The following is a 22,575-nucleotide window of genomic DNA, read 5'->3' on the forward strand; positions in this document are numbered from 1 at the left end:
AAGCAAACCATTTCAAGATATCACACTGGGCTCCAGGAGTTTAAAATTGACATTTGTATCTGTTTTCAGACCAAATATTCATCAGATTAAGACATTATTAAACATGCTTTTTAGACAGCTCTATGTGAGATCATATAGCACATATCGGTACAGATAAAATAAATTGTTTAGCATTTAATAACTCGGTAAAAACGTTTTTTTCATTTTCTGGACTTAATGCAGTCTTATGTAATAGCAAATAAAAACAAAAAAATAAAGAAGAGGTGCAGTCAATTGTATTATTAAAATCATTATTGTTACTATTTATCAGTAATAGACAAAGCAAGTGGCACCCCAAAGACCTCATATGAATACTGACGTGATATTGAAAAGATACAAAATTCAATATGCAATCAATAAAAACACACACACACACACACTACATTGCCTCCCAGTGGGAATATTATCACAGATGTATTTTCTTCTTCTCTGGGTATAGGAGCTGGACCATGACAATGCGCGCCGTGTGTGTCTGACGTAGGCTGGCGGAGGAGAAAAACACAGACACCCCTCCACCACTGAAGCAAAGGGGGGGAGAAAGAAATGTTATATATACGCGTGTGTTTGTAACGGGTGGTTGTTTTCAGCAGAGATGCGCGGAGTAACGTGGACCGAGGATGCACAATAGAGCACCGTGTTTAATTGCGGATTAAAGCAGGGGGGAGGAGGCGAGAGAAGAGGAAAAGGAGGGGGGAGAGCACAACAAGGAAGGCAAGGAGACGCTTCTTTATTATTAGGAGAAAAGAGGGGGGGAGACACACAGACAGCGTGAGCCCGGAGACGGTACAGACCGTGGCGGGGGAGAGGAGGACACCGACAGCCAGCAGCGTCGCTCGGATGGTGTTGTTGCTCCGGACGTGGCGACGATGCGGCCACACTGCTGGGTGATGGTGGCGCTGGCGGGGACCATGTCGTATCTTAGCCCGGAGAGAGCCCTCGGAGCCCCGCAGAGGGAAGGTGAGCGGAGGAGAGGAGGAGGAGGAGGGGGGTTGAAAACCTGTCAGGGATGCTGGAGAAAGGAGCAGAGAGGGGGGATGTAGTCAGTAATCAAAAGGCCTCTACTGGCTGTGTTATCAGTGAGACATAATGACAATTATTATTGTAGTGTACGTGGCTGGCTTAATCAAAACAGGAGCGAGCCTGGTTTGGTGATGGGTAGGGTACCATATTTGCATGCAGGGATGAAAATATTAGAGGGGGGGGTGTTTCGATGTAGGGCCTCACACCGATGCCATTTAAAAACAGCATATTCTGTATGAATAGCCAAAAACGTTGGTCAGTGCGATATATTTAGTCTATAAATAGCCTCTGCTTTGCACCGGAGATTATTTAGCCTATTACCTACTGTTGGCATCTTTATTTTCTCTATCTGAATATGCCTTCATCCCCCCAAGATCAGGCAGTGTGTTGTGTTTGTGTAATGTGCAGTCATTGTGTTGTGGTGTATTGTTTTGATAAGAGCTCCTGGCACCGGGGCTGGTGGAAAAGGCCCCGTGTTAGGTTCCTATTTATATGCAGTGTCTGTCTGGACACCTGTCTAGGGAAAGATGAAAGAATAGCCCTGCACAGGAATTGTGCATCATCAGGATTGGAGCCATCACTTATGTTTGTGGTGCATGTTTATGGGACCACACTACCCAAAGGGGTCTTTCAGTTTTCCTATAGCCCCTGTTTTGCATGTACAATGATCACAAATTAGCTGTGGAATCCAGAGTATAACATTTATTTGAATTTGCATCAGATTTGATCATTGATGAGCCCACACTTTAGTACGAATGTGGTTTTATATTCTGGTCACATCTTTACTCACTGTTGCGCAGGATGTGTAAAACAAGTACAATCCTGTTATGTTGCAACTTTTCTGTGAACAAGAAAAAGACGAAAAAACAAGATGTGCTAAAAGAGTTACTTGAAATGCGGCCCACAAATGTATCTTGGGGAAAAAATGCATCACTTGTGTTTTTAGTAGAATGCTGATCCTCTTGTTACAATATTTATTAAGTTGGTTAATTATTAATTATACTTTGAAATGTATGTATGCAGTGTTTACAATATCAAGACCTTGTGAATGAATCTATTTTTGGATTTCTGTGAGTGACATGGAGAATGAATTTGGGATATTTTAAGACAGTGCAGTGACTTGTAAAACATTAGCCAAGTCATACATTTCAAGAAAAGATTTCAAAATTGTAACCCCTTGAATTATATATATTTTTTACCTAAAATAGGTTTTTATTTCACATGCATATAGTTATTTTAGATAACATTAGTAATAGAGCTTTTGTTTGGATAACAACAATTAAAAGTGTAAGTAAGTTATTGTAATATCAGTGAATACAGTTCTAAAAGTTTATTAGGAGAGTACAGGGGTTAACATTTCCTATAACTGCCTTGCTAATATTATGTAATTTAATGTCTAAAATGCGGCTTTGTTTACACAGAAAATATAGGCTGAGGTATGGTTTGAATATTAATGTGTCCTTCAATGTGTTAAGTGTGAGTTGGACAGCTTCTGACTGTTTCAAGGTTACATTGTTCCTCTACTGATATAATGTTTGACGTATTTTGGCTACAGTATTAATATGGAAACTATAGACAATACCTGAAGGGTATTTAACCACACTGCCCTGCCCCTTTTCTTTTCTACAGATGGTTCACTTCTCTCAATCAACCACGTTGAGGTACAAATATCAAAATGTCCCGATCCCTCCCTCTCTTACCTGAGTAGTAAACCTTCCTGATTTCAGTAACTTTTTTCCAGTTTCCAACCCTTCCCAATTAGCGCTCCTTTTTACCTAAATGACAACCAGCCACCCCTCCCTGCTTCTTAACTGTGTTTCCTGAGTGGAATGCCATTTCTGATATTTCCCTTTTCCCCCGTGCTTTTTTTCCTTACTGGAATGGTATATTATCCCACTTTCAAACTCCAGTCTCTATTTTCTTTTACTGATGCAGACGATTCGTTTTTTATCCTCAACTTAGTTTGTTTTCCTGCTTTCTCCCTCCAAATCCCTAAAGCAAGCTGTCCATTGGGGTTCTCCACTGTTTCCCCAAACCTGCCACTAAGAAACGTTCCAATGATTTCCCTCTTAACAAAACACCTGTGTACCAAGATGTTACACCTTTCTGATTCAGTGAATTCTCTCTTTCCTTCTCACTGACTCAGACCTAACAATCTGCCACCCATATATTTCTGTGTTAAATCCTTTCCTCTCTTGTATGTTCTTCCTTTCTCTCACTCAGTTTCTCAGACCAGGGCTGCCTCCCTCTCTCCTCCTCCCTACGTCGTCATCCTCATCTCTTGCTCGGGGCTCGTCTCTTTTGTCCTGCTGCTCCTGACCTGCCTGTGCTGTAAGAGAGGAGGAGTGGGGTTCAATGTAAGTCTTCAACATGTAAGAGATCTATTCACCCTTCTCTGCTTTCTTTTTTCACACACCTTTTATGCATGCTGGCATGTATTTTTCTTTAATTTAAGCTTGGCTTGATTAACTGAGGGAGGATTTGACATGGAAATAGAAACAGGAGACAATATTTCCAACTTAATGAAGCAGAAATGGTCAATAATCATCTCCCAGTCTAATCTTAACTAAGCCTCCATCCTTTGAGCTGACAGTGTTGTTGAGCAGGCAGACAGGGTGTCATTAGTTCAGAGTGGCTGCTTTCCCATTGTCTGCCTCGCTCAATCCAGGCATATTATCAAGTGACACTGCAGCTTATTTTATATTTTCAACCAGTATTGTGATTTCCTTATGCTGCTGTGCCACCACCAGGAGTTTGACAATGCAGACGGAGAGGAGATCTCTGGAGGCTCCAGTCCCATCCAGGAGGACAGCCTGTCGTCATGTCCCTCCCTCCCTGAGGTCTACACCTTGCCGGTCAGAGACAGGCCCACCTGCCCCGCCCTGCAGGATGGAGCAGGTAACAACCTAAAAAAAACAACTCCTGTTCTCTGACTCTTATTTGAGCACACAAAACCCCCGAAAATGAAGCTGAAGAAATATCCTGCACTGAACTCCCTCACGGTCTGTTGCCTGAATCACTGATGTGGATCCATTAAAGGTCTCAAACCGAGAGCACAACCAGTTGCATTGGACTCCCCTCTGCAGTTCAATGGAGTGGAAACTCTGATCTGAGAAAATTCTGCATCAGTGCTCTGTGCAGGCCGGCCACGTTGGACATTTGGCCTCAGATAGGAATGGTGCGATCTAGTCACGATATTCACCAGACCATTGATCATGGCCAAAATAAATTCACACTAAATTATCAAAATATTATTAAAAGAACAATTACACAAATTGAAATTGAACCTGATGAACTCCTAATAAAAGAAAGTCCATAAGGCCTCAAGAAAGAAAAGTAAATGGTTGAAGATGTGCTGATATCAGCATATGTTGACATCAGTGGTGTAGCTGTGGGTGGGCCTGGGCCCACCCACATGCACGTCTGGCCCACCCACAGCCAATCAGCGCGTCATAGCGGCAAACTCTGGGGCAGAGCCGGGAAGCGCAGAAGGAAGTGCCACAAACTGCAGTTCATCTAGTGGCCGACATGGTATGGATGCAGAAAGGAGCCATTTCCATAGACCCCCATGTTAAAATGCCCAACTTTACAGCAGAAATAAACATGTTTCTAGCCTGGATCCAATAAAACTTATTCTGGATATAGTTAGATTCCACCTTCATGACAATGGAATAGTGAGTGCATTTTTTTACCGTGAGTAAAGTAAGTTTTGCCGTGAGTGAATGAAAGTCTTATTTCTTCTTGAGGTCTGCAGTGAAGCGTGTACACATTTGCTGAATATGAAAAGACTCAGTGTGTGCCCACTGTGCGACTGTCAAGGATAGATAAACAACCTGTGGCCGCCGAGCCAGTCATGTGGATGTCAGTTTTACACACATTCTGAGGCCGCCGTGCCTATGTTTTTGTTTTCACTGCTAGTTTATGCTTATGTTTAATTAGTGCATTAAAAAATAAATAAAATCATTAATGAAGTTTCAGCTCAGACCCCACACTTAATAAGTCTCCCCCTGGCCCACCTACATTTCTCCAGGCCCACCCACACAATAATTCCTGGCTACGCCACTGGTTGACATGACATAAATTATTTATACACCATAAATATGTATTTGGTGTATCGTGACGCCCCTATCAGCACACCTTATTCATTTTGTTTCAGCAATGTTTTTTTGTCATTCTGATACTTTGCTGTGTAGAATAATGTGTGCCCACTAGAAGCCATTTTTAATTGTATTTGCTGAACGTTTATCTGTGCTGAACTAAAGACAAGTCTCTCTCTTAGTATTACATCATGATTTTGTTATATCACACCACGTTTGGAAGCCTTTTGTGGTTCAATATACAAGTTACTTAAAATGATGTGGAAACATCAGAATCAGAAACAGTTTTATAACCAAATAGGTTTACACATACGAGGAATTTGCTTTGGTATAAGTGTTGCATACAGAGTCACAGAAACATGAAAATATTTTCTTCAGCCAAGTAGGAGACATCTTATTCCTGGTATACTTTTCAGATGCATAGATTCTGGATTTTCCCTGAGTGTATCATCAGTTTTTAAAAGTGATCTTTTCTGTAGTTACAAAATGTACTTTCATATAAGAACATCAAACGCAGATTGTGACCCTGATCTTTTTTTATTCCTCGTCTATTTTACAGACTCCAAGTCGCAGTGCTTCAAAAGACACGCTTTAAACTATCTTCAGGAGATAGGAAATGGCTGGTTCGGAAAGGTGAGACAATCAACTCCATTTAGTTTTCATTTAAAATATAACCCGAATCACAGATTAATTTTTCTGATCTGTTATATTTAATGACCAGATATTGATATGATATTACTCATTGATCTGTTCAGGTGATCCTGGCCGAGGTGCTGTGTGACTGCAGCTCCTCTCAGGCCGTGGTGAAGGAGCTGCGTGTCAGTGCCAGCCCTCTGGAGCAGAGGAAGTTCTTGGCAGAGTCCGAGCCGTACAGGTGAGAAACCATTTTGGATGCAAAACAATGTTACTTTGGCTTGACAACAATTACTGTCACAGTTCGTTATTGTGTTTGACATGAAAGCAGTGTGATTAGAGTACAGTATTCAAATCAGGTCTGTAGGAAATCTGCACCACAGGAAAACGTATCAAAAATAAGTTAATATTAGCCATCAATAACAGATCCTACAGGTAAGGCGGTATGTGCATAGAGAGTTTTAAGTTGATGAGAACGGCATTTTCAATCATTGACTGAAGGAGCAACATTGGGTCTGGCTTGGATTCAACCTGTTTACACTCTAAAAATATTGTTTTAATTTTATATTGTGTACTTAGAGAGATACTGTTACTGCAGCTAGATGATAATAAAACACACACACACACACTAATACACAGCGGAAGCAGTAAGGTCTTTATGTTCTTTTTTCTCTATTGCTATCTCTGGGCAAATCCCACTACAAACATCACCACCATGCCTGCACACACATACTCACACACAAATATACACCCATAAAGAGTCATTTTCACACACATTTCATCTGTTTATTTCGTACTCTCACTCGCACAAACATTTCACATTTTCTGTTATCTTTTCTGTGTCTGATGTAACACACCTACATAACAACAAGCTAAACACACACTATCGATCAATCTATCTATCTATCAATCAATCTATCTATCTATCTATCTATCTATCACTCTATCTATCTATCACTCTATCTATCTATCACTCTATCACTCTATCTATCTATCTATCTATCACTCTATTTATCTATCTTTCTATCTATCACTCTATCTATCTATCACTCTATCACTCTATCATCACTCTATCTATCTATCTATCTATCACTCTATCTATCTATCACTCTATCACTCTATCACTCTATCACTCTATCTATCTATCTATCTATCTATCTATCACTCTATCTATCTATCTATCACTCTATCACTCTATTTATCTATCTTTCTATCTATCTATCTATCTATCTATCTATCTATCTATCTATCTATCACTCTATCTATCTATCTATCACTCTATGTATCTATCTTTCTATCTATCACTCTATCTATCTATCTATCTATCTATCTATCTATCACTCTATCTATCTATTTATCACTCTATCTATCTATCACTCTATCTATCTATCACTCTATCACTCTATCTATCTATCTATCTATCTATCTATCACTCTATTTATCTATCTTTCTATCTATCTATCTATCTATCTATCACTCTATCACTCTATCTTTCTATCTATCTATCTATCACTCTATCTATCTATCTATCTATCTATCTATCTATCTATCTATCTATCTATCTATCTATCTATCTATCTATCTATCTATCTATCTATCTATCTATCTATCTATCTATCTATCTATTTATCTATCTTTCTATCTATCTACCTATCTATCACTCTATCTATATCTATCTATCAATTTATCAATATATCACTCTATCTATCTATCACTGTTTGTTTGTCTGTTCATCTATCTGGTTTCTCTTACTTCCTCTAGGAGCCTAAAACATCCGAACGTCCTTCAGTGTTTGGGGAAGTGCAGTGAGAGCATCCCCTTCCTCCTGGTTATGGAGTTCTGTCAACTGGTGAGTACAAATTGCTGTTTGAATATCGAACAAAAGGGAAATTAAAACTAGCTTGGTGTGTACACAAAATAACATAAATACTTGTCAACAAGGCCTGTGACTCAAAACAACATTAGTGCAACCATTGTAATGTGTCTTTTAAAGATGAACTATTGCTTGTTTTTCTCATTTCGCTTTGTTTATCTACAATTTGTGCTCAAATAATCTTTCATTTTCAGTGCTGTGTTGGTTGTTCAACTTGTACCTGAAAATTCTAAAACAAACCGCTAATTGCTATACTGCTTTTATTACTGACAAGTGCTGTTTATTGACATGACAGCTGTTGAGTCTGTCTGTAGTTATACAGAGTGGTGTAAGAGTTGCATTAAATGTATGGGTTGTTTTCAACTGGTCTTAACTTCATTTACCCCTTGATTAAGTGGTTTTAATGTAATTGTAAGCATCTCATTTGCTGCAGGAATGATAAATGATTATGTTATAAATGTTCCGGTATAACTTGAATCAGCTTTACATCAATACGTCAGCTTGTTTTCCTTCCCTCATCGGGCTTACTCCCTGACTGATTAAGGAAACCATATGAGTAGACTCTCCGGCCAAACAAAGACACACACAGATCAATTATATCAACACAGGGAGAGAAGCCAAACAGCGCTGAGGGTTGACTGCTATTATCATGTTGGATAATGTCTCCTATTGTCTATTTCTTGCGGTTCATTATATTTATTTATTCTTTATGTTTATAGCCCTCCCTTAAGCTCACAAGACTAATACCAAGGCTGCCACCTTATTACCAATACCCTGCTGCTTTTAGCCTCTCTGATGGAAAACACCCTAAAAAGTGATGGATTTACTGCAGAAGTCCTACATATTCTCTGTTCTCTGAATCAGCTCTGTTTTACAAGAAGGACACAAGCACTTAGTGTGCACAAAACTGGCATTACCTTACCTTGTACTTAAGCATGCATGCAATTAACTGCTGGCATTACTGTTGTGATGTTGAATTAGGGCGACCTGAAGAGGTACCTGAGGGCCCAGCGCAAGTCAGATGGGATGACTCCTGACCTGCCGACTCGGGACCTCTTGACTCTTCAGAGAATGGCTTTTGAGATCACCTCCGGTCTGCTGCATCTCCATGAAAACAATTACATCCACAGGTCAGTCATGACTTCACCTCTACGCATAATCAGGATCTAATATTTAAACAAGATTGTATCTCTAAAAATATATATCATGACATTAAAAATAAGGTAATTTTCTCCTTTTTTTATGAACTCTTTTAATAATCTAATGTTTATCTTGGCGTGTGCTGGAACTTGTCTTTTTGGTTTACTAAGATTTTATATTGTTGTTTAATGTGGCTGATTGATGGAGGTTGTGCCTACTTTCTGCAGCGACCTGGCTTTAAGAAACTGCCTGCTGAACTCTGACCTCACTGTCAGGATAGGTGACTACGGCCTTTCACACAACCATTACAAGGTACGTTTTGATTTGATCTGCAAAATGTACCCTTACATAAGTTCCTGGTGGATCCATGTAGGATATTAGATTGTTTTCCATTCTAACATGTGTAAATTCGTCATTCAGATAATGACAGTGCATTTATAAAAATAATTCTTGTTGTATGACATTGTGAAGGAGGACTATTACCTAACTCCTGACAAGTTATGGATCCCGCTGCGCTGGATTTCTCCTGAGCTGCTGGAGGAGTACAGAGGATCTCTCATCGTTACTGACCAAACCAAGGCCAGCAATATGTGGTATGTACATTTGTATAGATTTATATGTATTCATCTGATTATATAGGCAAGGCAAGGCAAGGCAAGTTTATTTATATAGCACCTTTCAGCACCAGGCAATTCAAGGTGCTTTACAAAAATGAAAGACATTCAGACAAAGGCATTTAAAAACAGTAAAAGATAATAAAAGAAACATTAAAAGAAAAACAAAAAATGAAAGACATTAAGAAAATGGCATTTAAAATCAGTCATTAAAAAGAAAAGCTAATAAAATAAACATTAAAAGATCAAAGTTACAGTGCAGTCTAAGATATGAATAGTTCAATTATTTCGGTTCTTGATATAGTGCAAGCCAGGTAGGATATGGATATTTCATGTGGGTAATTTATGATCGTATCCATCTATTTGGTGTCTGGTTGTAAAGTAAACTGTAAAGAGAAAAAATGGTGGCCTTAGATTACAGATAATATTTATTATCTTATTTCCTTCTCAAACAAGTTTTCCCTTTAATAATATCATGACAAAACTTGTATAACAAACAGAATATCTTCTTATTACATGTTTTTATTTATTTATCGTGCCTCAGTCCTGTTTTCTTTTGAGTCAGAGCTCTGTGTAAAACAAAGTGTTCCTTTAAAAGCATTACATAACAAATAGGTCTGTGTAGATCTGTGTCTCACCATCTCTACATTTCATTTCCCCCTGCAGGTCCTTGGGGGTGGTTATATGGGAGTTGTTTGAGTTTGGCTCTCAGCCCCACAGACACCTGAGTGACGAAGAGGTGCTGACCTTCGTCATTAGGGAGAGACAGATCACCCTGGCTCAGCCCAGACTCAAACTCTCCCATGCCGACTACTGGTCAGTACTTATCCACTGAGTGGAGTTTGCAGAAAGGATGATTATGTTATTGGGAGTGGTTATGCTCTAATTCTGTTTGTCTCTCCTGTCCTCAGGTATGAGATCATGCAGTCCTGCTGGCTACCTCCATCCCAACGCCCTTCTATAGCAGAGATCTTCCTCCTCCTCTCCTCCCTCCTGGCAGCAGAGCGAGGAATAGCAAGGGATAGTGTTGGGGAAGAAGATGAAGAGGATGAGGAGTATGAGGAGGGCAGTAGAAGGCGAGGGGAGAGCGATGAGTCGTTTGAAAGACGCTGGGACTTACTCCGACCACCGGCTTTCCAGATTGCAGCAAACGAGCGGCAACGGGAGAGAGAGTACGGCAGGGAGGACAGAGACAACTCCTACCCCCTGCTGGACCCTGTGGGGAACTGTATCAACGCGTCCTCGATTGAACTGGACGACATCCTGACAGTCACCGAAACCAGCAAAGGCTTGAACTTTGAGTATTTCTGGGAGAAGGCTCATGCCAGACGCGGCTACAAACCTCTCCCTCCTCCCCAGCCAATCCCAAGTGTGAACAATAACCACAGGCAGTCTCTGGACACTCCCACCGTCGTCCCGGTGATAAGCGCCCGCAGCCCCTCCCTCGCCAGCGAGTACTACATCAGATTAGAGGAGCACACTCCCCAGGACAAGTCGCCAACTCTTAAAGGAAAGTCTTTCCGCTCTGACTCGATCTGCCTCGGAGACATGGAGTTGATGGAGATCCGCAGTGGAATGCTGGGAAAAGAGCGAATCCCTTATTTCTCGTCTGACAAGTGTGGGAAGGGTATCCAGACGGTGAGATCGAGCGAGGTTCATCTCCATGTGCCCAACACAGGGGTGGCTGAGTTCAGAGACACTTCGAGCAGAGTGACTGACTTCTCAGTAGTCGATTTAGGAGACGATGATGATGAGGAGGAGGACTAGGAGAAGGAGTAGTGATCCGGATAAAGTAGCCCCGGTCCTTCCTCCCAAGCCTCGCTCTATGTCCATGTCGTCAGCCAACCATCTCTACTCGCGCCCCCTCCCCGCTCCTCCACTCGGTTACAGAGGACTGCCTCACTACACCATCGGGGGGAAAATCGAAACAGACCCCCATCACATCACTACCTTTAATCACCTGGGCCTCCATAGGGCTCGACAGACACTACCCCCATCCCCGTCGCTATCCCCCTCCCTTCCCCCATCCAGCCATCCGATCTACCCCCAACCTCCTCAAATGTGTCCCCCACCCCTCCCTCCCCACTCCAAACCACAAAGAGGTTGTCCCAGCTACAACACAGCGGAGACTTATTCCAGATACAGTAGGCCGCAGATGCAGAGTTCGAACAGAGACCCACTAACCTGTGACTTGTCTGACAGAGAGGGTGGCAGCAGGCATTTAGCATCCTTGCACAACTCCAAGGACAGTTCCCATTCTCGTGCAAAAGACTTTGACTCCCCCATTCGCAGAGAAAACCCGTTTCGCCCAATTTACCGTAATTTACCCCGCCCTCATCCTGACAGACAGTCTTCATCAAGTCCTACCTACTCAGACGAGGATGACTCTCCTTTTACGTCCCCAGAGAGAAGCGGTGGGAACTCTGTCCCTCACTCCAGCCTCTCTGAAGATGCAGACCCTTCCGCTGGAGACTCCTTCTCCAGGGGAATGAAAAGGACTCAGTCCCGACTAGACACCATCCTGCCGGCCATCTGGAGGGAAGATGCTGAACTCCTTTCTGAACGTGTGGCCTCTGCCAAGAAATCCCCCATGCATCTGTTTCTGACGGAGATCTCGAGTGTGACAGAGTCCACTGAGTCCAAGTCTGAGGCTCCATGGGAGGGAAAGAAGGAGGAGAAAAGAGATGGAGAGACGTGGGGGAACTTTGTTTTGCCCAACAGAGGGATGCGGCGCTCCCAGTCGCTGATCACAGAGCTGGGGTCAGCAGGACAGTCATGGGGGTCAGAGAAACGCAACCACAGCTCGGGAAATGAGGAGGACCAAACAGTCACTGACGAATCAGTTCAGAGGGATCTCTTCCTCACAGAGATTGACACAGGCATGGACACGGATCCAGAGGGAGGATCTCAACCCGATCCAGTCAAATACCTCTATCCTTCAGGATCCAGGTTGCGGCCCTATGTCTGTGCACCTGGCCTGCCCACGTACACCGAGGCTGAGGAAGCGTACTCTAAAGGAATACGGAGATCCCGCTCCCTCCTCTCTGAGATCACTATCGGGAAGCAGGAGTCTGACCTGCAGCAGGAGCCTGCCAAGACGGAGATGACCAGGGAAGAGTTCCTGAAGGAGATCCAATCAGCAGAGACCTTCCTAACGGAAATCATATCCAGACAAAACACTGCTACAAACAAAAAGGAGACCGATTCATCTTACTCCCCTACTCCACTATCTCCTGAATACGAATCCATTTGCATTGACCCAGGCTCCGCTCAGACCATCAGATTTCAGTCGGAGAGCTCCATACGAGCATCCAACAAAGGAAAAGAGGAAACACCAACTGAGGCCATCTATGCTCAAGTAACCAAGAGGGCTAAAAAGAGCGAGATAAAGGTTTCTATGAAACCGGAGATCCCAGTCCTTCATATAGGATCAAATAAACAACCTCTTACATCGGACAGCGAAGGAAGCGATGCTGATCACTGCCAATCTGGTGAGTTTGTGTTTTCAGAAATCATGCCCAAAAATGGCCTCCTGCACAACCAAACACATGCAAGTCAGAATGAGGAGGAGACTTTAGATGGCCCCGCTTTACCTGCCAGAGGAGAGCAAACAGCAGCATCCAACACTGTGACACAGCAGGAGAATGAATCGCTAGAAACAGATACTCAAAGAGAAGATGTTATAGGGAATGGAGGGTTAATGAGAGCAGACAGGGCAAGCAGCCCTGAGAGAGACGATCAGACGACATGTGATGTTGACAAAGAAAAGAACCACACTGATAACATTTCTGCAGTGGATTCTGAAAATATCACTGCAGCAGATCTGGAGAATTTTGGTTCTCAGATTCATGATGAGGCAAAGAGAGAAAACAATGACAACAGGCAGGAAAAACCTTGTCACATTTCCCAAGAGGAAGCCGCTCCTGCTATCACTCCAACTACTCCAGACTGGGACCCCTCCTCTGATGTCTCACTCATGACCCCCACAGACTCGGTCCTGTCTCCTATGACTTCAAACTCAGCCGACTGTCTCACACCCAGTGACTCATGGGCGAGCAGCGGAGGCGGAGTGGGAAGTGGCGGGTGGCGAGCTCTGGGAAATGAAACACCCCATCGAGACTCTGCATATTTCTCAGACAGCGACTGGGAGGGGGACGGGATGACCAGGAGGAGCAGTGACGGACTCATGTCCTCCAGGCCGAGCAGCAGTCGAGCAGCAGACAGGGGAACTCTGACTGGGATAGAGGAGAAAACTGAGGAGGAGGGGGAGAATGGAGAAAAGAGCCCCTTAAGAAATAGTAAAAAGACCTCGGATAAGAAAAGTGAAAGTGGAACAACTATTGAGATGTGTGAGGAAAGTATCACTTTAAATCAACATGCTACAGAGAATTCCATCCCTAATTTAGGTGAGGACGAAGATTCTCTGAACAAAGGGCTTGAGTCAACACAGAGAGATGACTCTGGCATTTTCCAAAACGAGAGCAAAGAGTCATCACTGCTGTGTGATGATCATCAGGCCAAGGACTGTGTTGACTTAATTGATAAGTTATTCACAACATTAGATGATGAGCCACTGAAAGGGCTTCCTCACAGCAGTGAGTATCCGATAGACTACACAGATGGCGTCATCGCTCAGATAACAGATTGCAAATACCAGGACGCTGCAGAAAACAAATTTAATCTGCAATCCAAGAGCCTCGCTGAGAAAAATGTTTTGATCGAGGCTATATCTGGCAGTCTGTCAAAGGATTGCGTCTTGAGGCCCAACACCACAAGTATAACAGATACTGATATTGATATATCTGCAATGAACTCTCTCAAATGTGGAAATGACGCTGTGCAATCTGCAACACCATCTCAAGATGACAACAGAGAGTCAAGGCTATCCACCATGTACGCCATTCAAAGCAGTGACCCCACACTCGGAGATCCAGCTGCGTCAGTAGTCGAGCCAAGCGATGACGGGACGTCTGTCTTTGATAAAGAGAGTGGTCTGATTAGTCCTTCTTGGGCCGAGGAGGGTGATGAAGAGTTAGAAGGAGGTGAAGAGAGGCCGGGGCTGGACCACAACGAGCTGGGCCTGAGAAACCTGCAATGCTCAGAAGGCAGCGAGGTAAAGAAGGTCACGACGGAGACGGAGACGGAGAAACAGCTGGTTGCCGCAGAGCTGAGTAACGCCATGAAGGAAAAGTCCCCCTTGAGAGGGGCAGTGAGTCGGATGGACTCTGCTAACAATGTGGATAATAACTCCTGCGAGGGCCTGGATGTGAAGACTAAAGAGTTATGGAGCGCCCTGGAGGAGGATGAAGAACTAACAGGATCTGGTGTCGTTAGGGGGGAGTTTGACTGCCATCGTTTTTTACAGTCAAGTGATTTACGGTTGTGGCCTGATGAAAATGACCAGTGGGCCTCACCAGAGAGGAGGAGCCAAGATGTTGAACTCAGGTCTGAATTGTTCTCTGGGTTCAGTAATAAAGCCTGGGAGGTGGGGGAAATGCTTGTTGTGGGTCAGGAGTTTTGGGAGGCTGAAGAAAACGATGAACTTGCAGGAAGTGAAACTCATCCTGCCATCTTGGCGGGCAGTGAAGAAACCAGGAACGAGGAAACACAAGGACTTGTGGGTAATCTTGCCCCGAAGGAAAGGTGGGACTCTGCAGATAGTGATGATCAACAGTTGGAAGAAGTGGTAGAGATACAACAGGAGGAAAATATTGAGAACTTCATAGAAATTGGCAGTCTCAACAAAGACCTGGAAAGAGGAACCTCAGATATTGAAGTAGAGAATAAAGAAATCCCAGAGCAGGAGTCCTTGGAGAAGGACGAGAGTAAGATTTTGTGTACAGACACCAAAGGTCTGCAGGACTCCACAGAGACGGAAGAAAATCAAAATGTTAACAGATGTCCTCAGAATCTCCAAAAAGACGAAGAGACATCAGCCAAGCAAATTGATGAAACCATCTCTAACCCAGATAACTGCTTCAGTCAAACTTTAGAAAGCTCAAGTATAATTATTTGCATCACCGAAGCTTCTCATGAGAACGTTTCCCACCTGGAAAATGTTGAATCAGGCGCAGAATCAGAGGAGGAGACAAGACCATGGCATGCTAAGGAATACGTAGAAGATAGAGTAAGCATTATGAATGAAGAAGAGGATTACAGAGACTTGCCCGCTCCACCAAATCCCATCTATTGTTCTGATGACCTTGATATGCAGGATGACATAGATCCACAGGTCGACAATTTCAGCTCGGTAGATTTCCCTAGTCCTCCACCAAGCATAGACCTTGATGTGCAAGATGATAAATTGGAGAGTTTAGACGACTCTTTTCCTAGCCCACCGCCATCTGTTATCGAGGCAGAAGAGTTTATTAGTCACATTAATCTAGAAGACTTTATTGCTAGTACTGAGACAGAGTCGTATATTTCCCCAACTCACAGCGCAGACGTGTCAGAGCCACCTCTGCAAGAATCACCACCTGCTACAACTCAGAGTAAAGGGATCTCAGCCAACCTGAACCTCCCCACTGTGCATATAACCCTGGCCGATGAGAGCGCCCTCACACCCAACACAGAAATACAGGATGAACCGAATAATCTGTTCCAGGAAACCTCATCTGCCACCCCATCTTCACCCCAGGTTCCCCTCAACAATCTCCCAGAATTACTGATTTCAGAGTGGAAAGATTTGGATGAGGAGCCCCTGGAGGATTTTGAAAAACTGGAACAACTGTGCTGCATTTCTGGGGACGAAGAGGACTCTCTGGGCGACCTTTTTCTGGGGAACCTAGAGATCCTGGAGTCTCTGAAGAAGACACCTGAGCAGAAGGGCAGCAGTGTTGGTGAAAGTGATGAAGGTGAGAAGACAGGTGGCTCCTCTACGCCTGAGGGGAGCAGGGGGGATTTGAATGATAAGTCTGATACTCTGGTAGAATCAACACCACAGCTAATCCTGGATTCTCAAGAGAAGAAGAACGACGGCCAGAGATCACAGAGTGAAACCTCTGATGTCAAAGACCATGGCTCTCTCTCTAAGATGACAACAAAAAATGGCCTCATGATGCAGGTGAGCATGTTTTTTTGTCTTTTTTCTTTCTGTTTTGTTTTATGTAAGAACATTCTCTCTATGAGCTTTCTAAGTGTATTCACACCTCTTCGTTATTTTGTTTTGTCGTTCAGGTGTGTGAGGAAAGGCTGCAGTTCTCCCTCAGTGAAAATGTGAAAACAAACGTGCTCTGGGGGTCGACTGTCAAAGACACGGTGATGATCAGACCCTGGAGCGAACAAATCATGGAGAACAGCAGTGAGCTGGTCACTGTGACGGAGCAAAACGAGGATGAAAGGTATGAAGAAGGCTGGATTAGGAAATCTGCGTTTATCTTAAATGCTCGATTTACCCTAAACCATGAAAAGAAAAAAAAACACAACACAAATTTTCTACCTTTAGTGGTATCTTATGGAGGCCATTAAAAGTGTTTTTTATTCACAAAACACTATCGTCATTGCGGCTCAGCAGTATTCAGACATAGAGAACATTTTGTTTTTAATTTTCTCAGTTTTTAAGATATATTTCTTCACCTTCACCACAGTATAGCTGAGATGAATGGATTTTCATTTCCAGTGCTTAGACTATTAAACATTTATATATTTTGAAAAATCATCTCTTTTCAGACACAGTTTCTCCCTTACTTTTGAACAGCACACAATGCGACAAGAAAGTAGTAGTAAGTCGAACATTTGCAGAAAGTAGTTCCAAAGAAAACTGTTGACAGTAACATCTGTCAACATCTATGGTGATTTGATCTATATGAATGCACCTGCCCATTGCCTGGAAAAGTTAGATGCCGCCTATCACAGTGCCCTGAGATTTGTTACTAACTGTAAAACACTTACTCATCACTGTACCCTGTATGCCAAGGCAGGTCTGCCTTCACTAACTGTACGGAGGCTCATTCATTGGTACATGTTCATTTACAAAGCCATGTTGGGTAAACTACCTTTTTATATCTGCTCTCTGATCTCTCGACGAATTGAAAGTACGTATTGCCTGAGATCTCATGATGTTGTTTTATGAAATGTGCCAAGTGCTAGGACTGTCTTAGGGAAGAAAGCTTTTAGTTGTGCAGCTCCACTAAATTGGAACAGTCTGCAAACATGTTTAAAACTGAGCACTTTGGTTCCCCTGCATCATTTTAAAACTCGGCTGGGTGACATGCTGTTTGATATTCATGGTACCTGTCACTGTAAATATAGTTTGTACCCTGTACATTATGTTGTATGTCATCCTTATTGTTGTTCTGTTGTTTTTATGTTACATGTGTAACTAATGTCCTGCAGGTCACCCTTGAAAAAGAGATCTTTTGATCTCAAGGGGCTTCACCTGGTTAAATAAAGGCTACAAACAAACAATCTGCGGGTTACAGGGATACCATCAACCTATTCATCTAGTTGTGAGCACCATGAATGAAATACAAATGAGATGAAAGTGATGAATCCTTGAAAAATAAAACTCTGCTTGACCAGATACCACAAGGGTTAGACAACAAAAACTACGATATGATTATATTTTGTTGAAAAACCCCTTTGATATTGCTGTTTTAATTCATCTTTGTTTGTGATTTGTTGTTGTTGTTGTTGTAGCCAAGAGGAGCAGGAAAGTTCCCCGAGCTTTCAGCCGCACACGGAGTCTGAAGAAACTAATGCTGAGCCGCTCACTGTGATTGAACAACCTGAGGTCACAACCCCTCAGCCGACTGCGAACCAGGCAATGAAAGGTACCTTCAGGTTGCATGGAAATATATTCATGGTTGACATCATTAAATACAAATTGGCATATTTCGGTAGCTATACACAGTTGCTATAGAGTATCCATGTGGTTACTATTCAAAGTAGCAGAAATAGCAGAGGGGGAAACAACTGGAGTAAATGTGAAAAACAAAATCCAGTTTATCCTGTGTTTTTGGTAGTTGCTAGGCTCAGAGACAACAGGAAAGTGGTCCAGTTGTCTGTGCTACAGCAGCAACAACAACAATAAAACCAGCAATAAAATGCCAGGGTGGGAAATGTTATTGGTTTCTACTTTAAGTAAACTTCTTCAGTCTCAAGAAGAAAAGGTAGGATAAAGAGAGGAAAAAAAGTGAATGTCAACAGCAGTCAATAACTAGCATATCTTTGCATGTAAAGGTTCTGAAAATGTCATCCAAATCTTTGAAGCGGTCCTAGTATGTACATTTTCAAAGTTTATATTTGTATTTTGTGCATCTGCTGTGACATTATTACATTCTTTAAAGTTCAAAAAGTGTTTTATTTTTCTCATACTAGCTGTGCTTCAGCACCTCTGTTCACCCTCTGTCTGAAACCAGACCCCAGGCTCTGTAGTGATTGGTCAAACACTCAGAGATGTCCGGCCTCTTAGCCTATCATGTAGAATGTGTTGGAAAACCCCAAAAACATAATAATAGGGCCCCTTTAAAGAATGTGTTGTAACACTCTTGTCGGGTATCTCATGTCTAACCTCTCTTCCCTACATTCATTTTCACAGCAAAACTTGCTCGTCTGTCCCTCGCCCTCCCTCCTCTCGCTCTGACTCTGCCCCTCACCCCCACTGGAAAAGGAGGGTTTGGGGACGGTGCGATTGGAAATCGAATTGTGAGACGGAGAGGTCTGTCCTCAGGAAGCGACCCTGACGATGAGGAGGAGGACGAGCAGGAGGACGAGAGCTCCCGGAGGGTGATAGTCGTCACAGAAACAGATGTGGACAAACGCGTCGGGCTCAGGAGTTTACTGAAATCACCTAAGGAGCCGATGGACAGAGAGAAGGACAGAGGAAGAAACGTGTCCTTTTTTGATGATGTCACAATCTATCTTTTTGATCAGGTACTTCCCTTTCCTAAATAATTTATTAACAGAAGATAGTTTGTGATTCAATAAAAGGAGTCTTGACTTTTCTGTTTCCTTACAACAGGAAACTCCAACCTATGAGTTGGGCAGTTCAGCGCCCACAAGTCCAGCCCCTGTGACGGTCAAAAACAGCAAGTTGGATTTGCGTGGTAAGATCAAAAATGTTTACAACGTCTAAGAGTCTCACATTACTGATTAGACTCAATGAGGAAGTGACATTTTTTTCATGGTTCTAGGAATACCTCTGTCAATCAGTCCACCACTTTCAGACTCTAAAATTTCAACCAAAATTCATAATCCCAAAAAAAAACAATCGTACTGGCTTGGATGATGAGCCAAAAATGCTGTTACAGTAGTCCTGTCTCGAAGTGATGAATGTGTGGATGAGTGTTTCTGCAGCAGAGAAGGAGAATGATGGGCGGAGGGGGCAATGTTTTTGAAGTGGAAGAAGGCCAAAGGATGTCAATTCAATACCTCTGCTGTAGGTTGTGTTTGTGCTAAGTACAATGTTTAATATAATGAAACTGCTTAAGATCAGCAAGATAGCATTGTCAGTGTGTATACGTGAGCATTCAGGTCAAAGCACAGCAATATCATGAGGGTCATCCCTGTGTTCACAGGCAGATTGGTATGGGCTGTTTTTACAGTTCAAATTGCAAAGAAAGGAAGGACGCCATCAGTGTCTAAAGTCAGTCTTGTCTGCCAATTTGAGAGCGTAGGTTTTAAGAAGTTTAACATCAGTAGGCTTTAATCTATAGGTGGATGATTTAAGCATATTGGCCCAGTAAAACATACTTTGAACATTTGACCCAATGGAAAAACAGCAAAACAACCTAAGAAAGGTCTTGTTAATGTTTCATATTAAAGGATATTTAGATGGGGAACATCACAGAACCACTATGATGCTTTGGACTCTTATCATCAGACTCAAGAGATAAAGCGCCTGACATATTTTCCCTTCTACACATGTACTATCCCTATGTCCCCACCTTGAGTCGGAGAATGCCGTAATACAATCTGACAGCCACTAACTCGCTCCCACCCACCAAAATGGAAAACTCTCATTCCAACCTCCTCCTCTACAAACATGCAGCCAGAATTAATCTTCTATAATTTTCCCCTCGGCTCTGTGACATGTGGAACTGAGCGGCGACAGAAATCCTGCGCTCAACAATGCAAGGCTAAGCTGTGTTCCCCAACACGTCTTCATTTGCTCCCTCGACTTCCTCTCGCTATCTCGTACACTGATCACCTCATTTCAGAGAGTAATGAAGGTTTGGGCTGTGCACATATAAAGGAAATCAGAAACTCCAAAATTAGATGCTTTCATGATCTTTTGTTGAGACTTGAAACGGAAAGAGGAGGCTGTGTTCAGTTTGAGCTATTTTTAACTAGAATCTGTCCAGCATTGCTTTAGTGAGATTTTATTATAGAAAATTAGATTGTTTTCTGACTTGTATTTGGTTTTATAGTAATATCTTACTCTATTTGTATTAAATACCCCGCCATAAACGGATGGTGTACCTGAACTTCCGTATGTTAATTCTGATGTATTTTATTTTTAATGAAATGTTACCTGGGTATGCTGTCCATCTGTAATCTGAAGGAAAACAATTAAACAAAAATAATTATGCATTGTATTTTTTTGGCAACATGAAATGCTAATGAATAAATACAAACACATCACATTCCTACTATTTACTGAACTGTACTCTTTTGTTAAAATACGTGAGGAGTCTAGCAGCATTTTGAAATAGGAGTACAATTCAACACATGCATCCCAGGAACTTGTGACTGAGATTTTTTTTTTTCCTCTTACCATCAGGAAACATCAAGAGCAAAGAATCAAAAAGGAAGGAGGATCTATCAATCAAACCAAGGTCGTCTGTGGGGGCAAAACACGTATCATCGTCGCGCTTCACTGTCAGCCCTGCCAACGACCCCCACCTCGCGTGATGTTACGTGTCGTTGTGGGAACCTTTAGAGCTGAACCCTCTCGGACTGGCCAGCAAATTAACCCCAACAACCAGCCATTCACCCAGAGGCTATTTTTTTATTGAAGAGGCAACGAAAGATTGAAGCTCCTGTTCTCAAAGCTGGACACATTCCAGGTTTTACCAGCGACAGGATTTTGTATGACAGGGCTTGTTGTGCTCCTGCCTGCCACTATTTACAGAGTTTTATTCTTTAAGTCTTTGGAAAAGGCAGCATATGAAGAGGAGCCTGGAGCTTTGTAAAATCTGAAACAGATTTGACAGCTATGCAGTGGGAGTCTTGCTGTGTACCAGCTTACCTTCTCTCTTTCTTCTTCATTCTGTGGTATTATTCCCCAGATGTGCGGGGAACTTTCTTTAGTCATTAATTCGTCTAGGTAAACGCTTGGATTACAGTCCTCTCTTTATTAAAGACGTTTTTCATTGCAGTCAGTCAGATGTTCTTGTAGGCAGCAGTTTGGAGCAGAAATCGCTTGACTCCAGTATTTGACAACACTCATTTGCATTTGTACAAATATCATAATACAAGTGAATACAACATCATTTTAGAGCTGTTTACTTTTAGATGTATTCTTAGACTGCACGTAAAATGAAACAAGCTATGCTTCTTTTATACTTTAAGTTCCAAAAAGATTTGTTGTTAATTTATATTAAATATATTTATTTTATTGTTTTATTTATTTATTTAAAGCAAGTTTTCATGCAATATTTTATTGATTTGATTATTTATTAATTGTATTTATTTGATTTACTGCAATTAACCTATTAACTTTGCTCTGATTTGTTTGGGACAGAATGCATCTAGGTTATATCTTCTCTAAGATCTTCATAACAAATAAATCAAAAATATTTTCCCAAACGTCTTAATTGCTAAAAAAATAAGTATTTTGTATAATTTTACTTGTTAATATATGCCAATCTGTAAGAAAATATGTCCTGTAATGTGTCATTATTTTTCGAATATCTATGAATTTTTAGCTGTCTTGTCATTATTTTTACCTTGTTTAAAGACCGCTATCGTAGTTTAGCATGAAAAATTGAAGCCTTTCATCAGTAAATAATTCCATTTGTTTGTGTATCTGTTAATTTACCCCATTTTCTACTAATAACAGTCCATCATGCAGTCGAGGTCCAACTAGTCCATTTGTTTAGTCTGTTTAAATGTTGGTTAAAAACCTGTATTGTTTAAACAATTGTTTTCCAGGGATAATGTATAAACAAGGGGAAATAAAAACTACAAAATGTGAACCTCTTAATGAACTGTTTCA

General features: G+C 42.0%; 2 protein-coding genes across 2 annotated transcripts; both read left to right on the forward strand.

Moving 5' to 3' along the window:
- Positions 1–360: 360 nt before the first annotated feature.
- On the forward strand, positions 361–11,253 carry LOC117533466 (serine/threonine-protein kinase LMTK3-like). The gene is made up of 11 exons (XM_034197233.1): positions 361–996; positions 3,283–3,416; positions 3,810–3,957; positions 5,716–5,789; positions 5,912–6,030; positions 7,551–7,638; positions 8,644–8,792; positions 9,030–9,114; positions 9,274–9,395; positions 10,083–10,232; positions 10,328–11,253. Exons 1-11 carry the CDS (start codon positions 906–908, stop codon positions 11,181–11,183), a joined length of 2,016 nt encoding a protein of 671 aa, XP_034053124.1. The 5' UTR covers positions 361–905; the 3' UTR covers positions 11,184–11,253.
- LOC117533464 lies at positions 11,084–22,563 on the forward strand. Its single transcript, XM_034197230.1, has 6 exons — positions 11,084–16,479; positions 16,593–16,756; positions 18,054–18,187; positions 18,955–19,289; positions 19,378–19,462; positions 21,139–22,563. The coding sequence occupies exons 1-6, from the start codon at positions 11,161–11,163 to the stop codon at positions 21,267–21,269; spliced, it is 6,168 nt and encodes a 2,055-aa protein (XP_034053121.1). The 5' UTR covers positions 11,084–11,160; the 3' UTR covers positions 21,270–22,563.
- Positions 22,564–22,575: the final 12 nt, after the last annotated feature.

The sequence above is a fragment of the Gymnodraco acuticeps genome, unplaced genomic scaffold, assembly GCF_902827175.1.
Source record: "Gymnodraco acuticeps unplaced genomic scaffold, fGymAcu1.1, whole genome shotgun sequence".
NCBI classification, from domain to species: domain Eukaryota; kingdom Metazoa; phylum Chordata; class Actinopteri; order Perciformes; family Bathydraconidae; genus Gymnodraco; species Gymnodraco acuticeps.

Coding starts and splice junctions, on each gene's coding strand:
- LOC117533466 (XM_034197233.1), top strand. CDS start 906: ATGCGGCCACACTGCTGGGTGATGGTGGCGCTGGCGGGGACCATGTCG. Junction 6,031..7,550: donor GCAGAGTCCGAGCCGTACAG/GTGAGAAACCAT, acceptor TACTTCCTCTAG/GAGCCTAAAACATCCGAACG. Junction 8,793..9,029: donor GAAAACAATTACATCCACAG/GTCAGTCATGAC, acceptor TACTTTCTGCAG/CGACCTGGCTTTAAGAAACT.
- LOC117533464 (XM_034197230.1), top strand. CDS start 11,161: ATGATGATGAGGAGGAGGACTAGGAGAAGGAGTAGTGATCCGGATAAA. Junction 19,290..19,377: donor CAATCTATCTTTTTGATCAG/GTACTTCCCTTT, acceptor TCCTTACAACAG/GAAACTCCAACCTATGAGTT. Junction 19,463..21,138: donor CAGCAAGTTGGATTTGCGTG/GTAAGATCAAAA, acceptor TCTTACCATCAG/GAAACATCAAGAGCAAAGAA.